The sequence below is a fragment of the Corvus moneduloides genome, chromosome 2 (genome assembly GCF_009650955.1).
Source record: "Corvus moneduloides isolate bCorMon1 chromosome 2, bCorMon1.pri, whole genome shotgun sequence".
NCBI classification, from domain to species: Eukaryota; Metazoa; Chordata; class Aves; order Passeriformes; family Corvidae; genus Corvus; species Corvus moneduloides.
The window spans coordinates 53,515,228-53,525,092 of record NC_045477.1 but is presented as its reverse complement, the minus strand read 5'-3'; the positions used below and the strand labels follow the sequence as shown (position 1 = coordinate 53,525,092).

Genomic DNA, 9,865 nt, shown 5'->3' with positions numbered 1-9,865 from the left:
AAAAGTTTAGCAGTTCTGAAAGTATTTTCCCTCAACACTTATTTCAAAACATTAATAAAAATAATTACAGCAGAGTCTAACAGACAAAATGCAGGGCTAGAGCCATAAATCTTAGAGAACAGGGAGGAGCACTCTGAAATGCTGCAAAACAAATAGATTATCACCTTTCCAAATCTCTGCAAGCTTCTCTTTTCCTGTAATACAAAACAAAAAATTACCAAGGCTGGGTTGCTGCTTGCTTGCTGTAATTAAAACAACTTTTATATTGTATTTCCTCAGTGGTGTGCACATTTATAAAGCAGGAAGGAGAAAATTGTACATGTAGGAGTGAACACATAGGAATTGCCACCAGCGCAGATGAACCACCTTGGGTCCAACCCAAGCCCAACTCTGTATCTTGCTGCTCACTGGATATTCTGTGGGTCAAAAAGTCCTGGTAACCTGATTCTGTTTCAGGGACTCGTATTGGAACCAAAGATAAGGTTCTGATGTAACAAATGGAGGAAGATCCAGACCTTGGAGGCCTCAGAGACCCCTTATGTACATGCTACAGGGCTAAACTCCTCCTTGCTTATTCCATCTCCTGCCTCCCATATTTTGCACTGATTTATGCACAGCTGCTAAACTCAAAAGAGAAGAAACAGACCTGCCCCATCTCATACTACACAACAGTCAGAAGGCTGGGTGCTCGCCAGGAAGATGGGGTATGTCGATTCCAAACTCCTTTGGCCCAGAACCCAGCTCTCCCACTTCCCAGGAAAGTGCTCTTTGTACCAGACAACACATCTGTTCTCAGAACAGGGCTGTCAGGGTGTCACACACAGGGAGTGCTGCCTACTACGGGCAGTGTGCAAACCCCTCTCTTTTCCCACCTGCCCCAGTCGCTGCCCAGCACAAGAGGGGGGAGTTGCTCTCTCCAGGAAAAGCCATGTCCCTCCAGGAAAAGTGGTAACGAGCAACACCAGAATAGCTGACTGACTCAGCCCAGCCATGGGAGCATCTCTTCAGGCATGGGATGCTCAAGACAGACATGCAGTAACTGGTGGTCTGAAAATGGGCCAGGTACTGACACCCGGAGAGATTTCATTTACTGCAATGCTTATGGATCCTCCAGCTAATCAGAGGACTGCAGCTTCAAGGTTCCTAGTGTGGAAATAATGGGAATTCATAAAATAAAAGGGTCAGAAATGCCAAGATGGAAAAGGCAGGTCATAATCTAATCATGCTTTCCTTTCTACTCCTAGGAAGACAATCAAGAGGAAATAACAACATGGAAGACAGAGTCAGTAAATCAAATGGTTTTATTGATGTCCTTTCTTATTGTGACCATTGGTCATCAACTTTAATTCACAGACCAAAATTAGCAATTGACTTTAATTTTCCTAAATTACAACTTCTATTGCTTTTGCATTTTTACCAAGAGAAGACAAAATCATGAGTAAGTCTCTACATGGAATCAAAGATAGGAAGTAACTTCTGACTAATCCTCATGCAAACTACTGAATTTGGAGACTGAGGTTGAGTGTTATTTCAGGAAAAACTTCACTCTTATGAGTAGTCTCATCTCAAGCTAACTTATAGTCCTTTCACAACTGATGTAATTTTCATATATTAGATAATAATTACAGGCATATTAAGCAATATTAACATTATTAAACAAGGAACAGCCGCCTGAATGTATACTACGGCAGTGCAAAATCTGAGTAATATTAAGAGCCTTACCTGGTAATTTTCCATTAGAGCTTTTTTCAGCTTCTAGAATTTTTTGTCTTACAGGTCTAGGGATTTTAAACAGAATAAATCTAACATTCATATTTACAGAAAGATTTATGCCTGGACCTAGAACTCCAGGGACACTTACACTTTCTATACCAACAAATTACTCCCATTTGGAAAAGGAGCTATTGCTTTATTGTGGCATTACCACAGAAGCTGCTTTCTGAGCGCACTGAATGCATTTTGTGCAATGAGTTTTCCAAGAGGCTAAAACGTATTGCTGCTGCTCTTTATGTCTTGCTCTTCTGCAAGCATACACTAAACTGCAGACTTGGCTGCCACCAAGTATGTATTTTATATGTGCACTATTACTACTAATAAAAGTAAAATGAGTTATTCAATATGAATGACTGCTCATCTCCCCCTTGATGTACATAAAATAAGCCACATATAATGTGAGAGTAAACTCAGGTGACTGTAATAACTCCGTGGCACTCCTACAGTAACAAAGAGAAGAAAAAAAGTGAAATGCTTCCAACAAAACAGTTCGCTTAAATTATCCTTTCAAAACAAACAAACAAAACCCTAGTCACAAATCCATTTTACTAACTTTTTGTTTCCTAAGGTTTCTCTTGAACAACACTTTCCTAAAAAATAACTATGTTTAAGGAATTTGCAGAAAATTATCACAAGGCCCAACAGAGAACAAGTGTCCTACTTCCCCCCCCCCCCCCCCCCCCGCCCTTTATTTTCCTCTTTTCCTGGAAGCAGAAGTCTCCCAAATCATAACTCTATATTATCAGGGCTTCTACACAGGGAACCTTCAGCTTGCACCAACGGAGGAGAGAAATGAAAGCTTCACTTATGGCTTTCTATGCATCAGACTGGGACATTGATGCACTCCAGCTCTCCCACATAAATCCCAAGTCATGCAAACCATGGAAATCTCTTGGTGGATTATGAACTGAATGAATACTTGTACTGAAGCAGATGGACCTTTTCTGTACATAAAACCAAGCAAAACAAAAATCAGGTACATGTGAGGGAGGAATGGCCATACTGCTGTGCAAACCACTTTGCTAACCTACATTGTTACTGGTCCCAGCCTCAGGAGATCAGCAAATTTCAAGTGATACAAAGATTCCTACTGGAAACAACTGCACTAAACCAAAATCCTTCCAGTAAAACAGAATTATAAAAATAACTTAAAGCATTAAGTTCCAGGTTATGTACAAGCATGTAGTTCAAACAATTATTTTTCTGACAGAAAACACTAGATAATAGATTGCAAAAAAACCACACAAATTTTGCCTCAAAGATTTAATCAACAGGCTTTGCAAGAGCATCAAGTATTCTGAAATGATTTATGAGCTGCAAAAGTGATGCATGAGTCATTCAAAGTGTATCAGTTGTATTAAAATTTCAGTTATCAGTGTTTACTGATGGCAGGCTGAGAAAAAGAGTGAGAGAACAGACTATAGAGCAAATAAAAATATTGGTGAGGTCGTAAGAGACACTGGTTAAGCCTGCAGCTGAAAGGATTATGTACAGCAAGGAAAAAAGCTTTTCTCCTTTTTCAAAGAGATTGCACATTGTCAAGGTCCATTTCCATCAGAGAAAAACATTAAAATAATTTTCAATCTATATTCTATTTTCTGACCTATTGAAAGTATTCAAAGACACGGGAAAGACTAGACTTCTGCCAAGCAGATTAAAGAAAACTGCATTCCTACATATTTTAACTATGCAATTACACATCCAAATTCAAAGCAGAAAAATAATTCAATGCAAATACTCAAGAAATACAGAATTTTGGATTCTGATAAATCTGGGGGATGCAGGACTATGAAAGGAGTGCCTGAACTTGATGAGGAGATCTGTGTAGGATGGTTTCTGGATCCTTGTATTCATTTGAAGGATCCATCACAGCTGCATATAACTCGCTGTAAGCTCTGCAGACCAGTTCTGTTGACTGTTTTATTATCTGCTCTCTAAAAACCAAACCAAAACAACACAATTTGAAAATTTTAGAGAATATAACTGTACTACATACAAGGAATTAAAGATATACATTAAAAATACACATTAAAAATCAGTCTTAGTTACACTAAAAAGCCTTATACTTCAACTGTGAAAACAGATCAAAGTTTAAAAAAAAAAAGGCTTCTTTCTCTCGTTGTATCACACACAGACAAACTCACATATATGACCTGATACCCAAGACAGGAGCTTCTTTATTTCTACAATCAAGCAAAAAATAATAGAAGGATTTAATTTGTGTACATTAGTTTCCCACCTGCACTCCCCTGTATCTTTTAAAAGACTGATAAACTTAGTGATCTACCTTCTACCTCCAGCGGATTCTCACTGTCCTTTGTAAATACACACTTTTTTTTTTCCTACTAGCAAATATATTCTATTTGCTATATCTTGACAGCACCTGATTCCATAATCAGACAAAAACTAGTGATAGTGGTCAGAGATTTAAAACACAACAATGCTATGAAGTCTGTGTCCTGTTTTTTTTCTGGAGATAAATGAGTAACAATGCACACAGACCGAACGCTAAATTTAACTGGAAAGTTCAAAAATTTTTTAAGACAACCTAGTAATTTTATTTTACATTACTCATTGAATCAGTTTAATCATCATGGTGATGGTGTTTACAGTTGCAGATGCATTTTTATCTATTAGAAACAGCAGTTACAACTATTTTACAGCCAAATCCATGCAAGAGGAACTCCAGCAGAAGCTGAGGAAACCAAGGTAACCACAAATCCAGATTCAGCCCTGCTGTAATATGCAGCAGAGAAACAAAGAAAACAAAACTGCATCCACTAAAATCACGGCTGAATTCACAGACTGTTGGGAATTGACAAGTTAATGAAATTTCAAAGATCAAATACAAAAATCTTTGTCTTTACAGGAAACATTAAGGAACAGAAGATATGAGAAAGCAGATTAGAAGACCAAATCTGCATTTTATTCTGACACACAGTACCCAGTTTTTTCATATACAGCATCAACTGCCAGTATTACTAGGTTATTAGAATACCTGAAAAAAAGACTGCCCTTATAATGGCAAATCCAAACCCACTATTATAAGGGAAATATATTCAGAGTGTTCAGGTAAGAAAACTGTCTCTGACCTCAGCCTGGGATCACTAAGCTAGTGCAACATGATGATTTTTAATGAAAGCATTACACACTGAATTTGTGTAAAACTACTGAACCAAATGCATAAATGAAAAAGTTTGTTAAAATATTCAGAGGACTGAACAGCATCACATGTGTTGTTCAATCAAATAATGTCAGTGTCATTAATCAGTACATTAGGATTTCAGTTGCCATAACAACATGATACATTTATCACTAACACAAATGGCAGCACTTGCTAAAAATAGTAATTCCAGCATTCAGTTTCTGTGATCCAACACGAATGAAAAGAGCTTTTCAAGACCAACAACCATATGAATACATAGCTTAAGACTTTTTAAATGAGTGAAGGAATTTGAAAGACAAAAGCATGCACTGGTAACGTTGGAAGGAATGTTCTTCACAATTGCAGAGGTTAAATGATATTGCCAATGAGTATGTAATACACTGGTCCTTTATCAAAAGCATGTGGTCTGATTCTGAGAACCAAAGACCTAATTTCAAGGAATATATCTTCAAAATTGAAAATTCCAATTACTACAGCCAGAGACTAAAATTATAGCACTGGTTAAATGTTTTGCTTCAATTTTGAGAAAATTTTGAATTTTCAAGGCTTATTTACCATCGAAAATATTGACTATCAAGACAGTGATTCTACAAGCATCTCTGTAAATGGGTATTTTAACTTTAGAAGGATTTCTTGGGTTTAAAGCTATGTGTTTGAAGGCTAATGGGTTAACTTATTTATTTATTTATTTTGTTTTAACTGAGCAGAATCTGACCTATAGCACTGATTATAGCAGGTTAATAAACTTCTGCATGTTAACTGAGCTGTAGCAGCTATAGCCATCACCTTCACACAACGCTTCCCTCTTACCTCTCAACTGTCCACTGCTGCAAGGTAATATGAATTTGGTTTAAAATGTGCTGAGAGGTTTAAAAAGCTTATCAATGGGATAAAGCTAAGACTGCCTACATCACCTTGGGTCACCTGACAGAAGGAATGATTTAGTTCAAGTAATTTCACAGTGACAGAGTCTTTATGGTAGCACGGCGTCTACCTCTTAAAATTGCCTCTGTGCTAGCAATGAAAAGTTGAGGCTTTCAAAATACCTTTACTGTTATTATGGTTTTAAAATAGACCTACATTCAAAAAATATATCAAGAGCTAAAATACAGATTTAATGCCTTGACACTGAGAAGCAGAGGCTGTGATGTTTCATTGACATTACTGGTCAAGCTACCCTGTTTGATCTGCACAGAGAGTAGAGCTCCACCACAACAGGGTCAGCTCTGCCAGCTGAGCTGTGGGAATGGTAAATCTGGCAGACACCCCCAAAGCCAGCTGAAAAGCACCAGCATTCCCAGCCATGCTCCACCTGTATGGTGTAACACTAGAAGTCTTTGGATAAGGAGAACCTGAGAAATGAAGGATGAGAACCCGGCAGCTGAACTAGCTGATCACTGTAGGTCCCTTCCAACTGAACTGTTCTATTTGATTCCCAACAGTAATTATTTTTCCCTTGACATATGTCATTTTGTAAATGCAAGATGCTGTAGTACAATCCCACCAAGGAGAAGTGCTAGTAATGAATATACTATTGCATTATGTAAAATGTGATGTGCTTGTCTTAGTTTCTGGTATATTCTGTAACCTGCATTCTTTGCAAAAGTGTGAAAAATAATGTCAAGGAAAGTTTTTGATCAGTCCAACATATAATTGTCTAAGTACTACAGAAAATCTTCATGTGGTTCACACTTAATTGGAAAGAAATTCGTGGCACTTTCCCTAGCTTTAGGGTTCAGTTATATACAAAAAACAAGGTAAGAGATAAATAATAAAGTTCTGACTTTCATACTTCAAAGAAGAAATCTCTTAAAAAAAATATATTAGGTGAAAAGTAAAATAATCTCAGCACAATATTCAATGAGAAAGAATGCCAATATTCTACAGCAGAAGACAACAAAGGTGAAAATTCTAGAACTGACAAAGCAGTGGGGATAAAAGAAATCTTGAGAATTATGTATTTCACCTGTCTTTGACAAGCTTACAAAATAGTTCTAAAACAACATACAACTAAGTTGACAAAAAAATGCTGACACAGCAGAACATGTTCAAAATAGATTAATGTAATTCATTTTGATGGTGCCTCATAAATCAAGAGTAACTACTTCAGAAAGTTACAGAATTACATACTCCTCACTGCTTGTTCAAAAGAGGAGAGTCAGAACAAAACTGAACTGTGACCTAAAGGACAACGCAAATATCATCACAGCTGATAACTTGAATTCTCATAATGATTCACTAAAACTTATCATATTCATCTTTGTGAGCATTATTCAGGTATAATAGAAATTCAGAGGTAAGGTACTTACTTCACAGTGGCACTCAGAAGGAAATTCAGCTGGGACATTAACAGGCTATCTGGAGCAGACAGATAGCGATCAAACTGAGCCTACGAGAATATGAGATCAACATATTAACACCTTGCTGTTCTGCAAAAATAGGTAAAATCACAAATTTCTGAAAACATTTCTGATTACGTTAAAAGACAGAACTTAATAATCCAAAACAAATGTCTGATTTCAGCACCTCTGCCTCCAAAATTTTGTTCCTGACTCTGAGGAATATGAGTGGAGGGCAAATAATGAGAATCCAGCTTTTATAATTATCCATCTAAGCTTCCTATCCAGCTGGTGCAGGTACTTATACATCACTGAAGATCACACTGAGTCTGTTCAATGCAGAGGGAATATAAGACAGCTCTGGAGAGATATCTACTCTGTCCAAGTTAGACATGTTGCCTGATTCTTTTTGCATGTTTCTTTTTACTTTTTGGCAGGGAGTCACTGCTTATGTTAAGAAAAACAAAGAGCAAATCACCCACTTCAGGCTTCTTGAACTGCTTCTAAGAGTACTTCTCCTCTCCCACAGAATATAGTGATAAAATGAGTAGTGCTTTGATTCTAAGAAGAAACATTACTCCTGTCTTCAACAATTGATCAGAAATATTGTGGCTGCCCCATCCCTGGCAGTGTTCAAGGCCAGGCTGGATAGGAGTTTGAGCAACCTGGTCTAGAGGAAAGTGTCCCTGCTCATGGCGGGAAGGCTGGAAGAAGATGGTCCTTAAGGTCCATTCCAACTCAAACCATTCTGTGACTCTGTGGTCAAATGGGTGACTACTGAGAAGATGAAACCAGGCCTTCCCACAGGTGAAAACACAAGGAATATTGAACACATATTACACTAAGGAGCATTTTGATTAGATAATGAGAAGAAAAATTCTCATCAGGAATGTCATCAAACATTGAACAGATTATCCAAAAAAACGGTATAATCTCCATCCTTGGAATTATTCACTAAGACAAGGCCCTAAGTAAGTTTATCCAATGATGGCAACCTTCCTATTCATTCATTCACTAAATGAATATATTCTCAAGCTGGTAAATCCTAAAATCCACATCCCTCCACCATATAAAACATAGGCAAAAATGAATAGTGAAGTCACAGCTCTCACAAATTAACTTTTTTTGGTTTTCTGCCCTTGTTTGGAAAGCAAGGGAGCTTTTGCTGCGAGGGGTATGGACCTAGTAAGCATCGCATTTGCAAGCGCATATGAACAGCTTAAAAGGCTGGCACCTGGAAAACTTTCAAGCATAAATGGGAGGCAGTGAATCTGCCTGCAAGTACTCCCCCTGGTTTAAATCCTGAGAAGCCAATAGATTAGGCTGATAGATTGGATTTATGTGGGTTTGATTTCAGCATACTTGGTTCCATTCTGGTTAAAGTGTGTTCACAGAAGCAGACGTTAAGTAAAGTAATGAACAAAATAAAACAGTTGGATTCTTCTCTTAACTATTCAAGGGAAATTATTATGTACTACTATAGATAACAGACTTGCATATATGTAATTCAAGGAGAAGGTCCCCAAGCTGCAGCCTTTAAATTCATTGTTAATCTACAAGACTATGATAAACAGAAGATATTTTAAATGCAAAATTCCTAAGTTTTAATAAGAACACATGCTGATCTCAGTAAACCACTGAGTGCTCTGTGCCAGAGCTCTGTTCATCCAACCAGCCTGGGAACTGCTGGTTTAAAACCTGAACAGAAAAAAATATGCTACACTACCATAATTGGGATGCATTCTACATACAAGTTTTTTAAAAACCCTTTTAAAATCCCCTTTTTTTCCATGGGTGTGTACATATACTGCTGTATGAGCAGGCCTTTACAGTTAAACTTTTAGAATAAAGCTAAACTCAGCTAAGCAAGAAGAATGACAGATTATATATTATTGCCTACTGAACTGTGATATTGCTATCTCTATGCAAAATAGCCTTCACACACTCTAAGAAAAAATACCAGCTGATAATTTGCTTTAAAATATATTGTAGCTTTCGACTTAAAAAAACATAACTGTGACATACACCCAGAATTGAACTTCTGAGTAAAACTGAACCATTTGCATAAAATCAAAGCCTTAGGACAAAGATTATAAATGATGGCAGAACCTATATTTCAAAGCATAGAGGCAAAAAAAGAAACTTTGGTGACTAAAACTAATTAGAGCTAAGTATTTGCTTTTAGCAATTTAAGATGACTCATGGGACAGCATTCTTGTAAGTAAAGTTCTGCTTCTCAAGGCTTAGAAACTAATATTCTATTACTACCCCTTCAGAAATAATTTATGTATTTATTACTTCAAGTGGTCAAATTACTACAAATGAAGAAAGTATTCCCAGACATGTAATTCAGCTATTCTTAAAGAGTAGGACAGATTAGATTAATATCTTCTACTATAGATGAGTATCTTCTAATCACATAATTAACAGTATTCTTTACCATGTCACAGCATCACCACCATAATATGAAAGTTAAAAATGCTTACCATTGCAACCTTCAGGGACACGGAATCCATACTTGACAAATTTGAAAGAGGACCCTAAGAATCAGTAATCAAACAGAGGGATAAAAAAAGGTCATACTAGC

General features: G+C 37.0%; 1 protein-coding gene across 1 annotated transcript in view; it reads right to left on the bottom strand.

Annotated features, from left to right (window-relative positions):
• Window positions 1–1,283: 1,283 nt before the first annotated feature.
• Window positions 1,284–9,865, bottom strand: part of COG6 (component of oligomeric golgi complex 6) — a 55,410-nt gene continuing 46,828 nt past the window's right edge. Inside the window, exons 17-19 of the mRNA XM_032099657.1 lie at window positions 9,765–9,818; window positions 7,249–7,328; window positions 1,284–3,707 (exon numbers count right to left, since the gene is read on the bottom strand). Of these exons, the coding sequence (XP_031955548.1) occupies window positions 3,560–3,707; window positions 7,249–7,328; window positions 9,765–9,818 (282 nt within the window). The 3' untranslated portion in view covers window positions 1,284–3,559. The remainder of the gene's footprint in view (window positions 3,708–7,248; window positions 7,329–9,764; window positions 9,819–9,865) is intronic.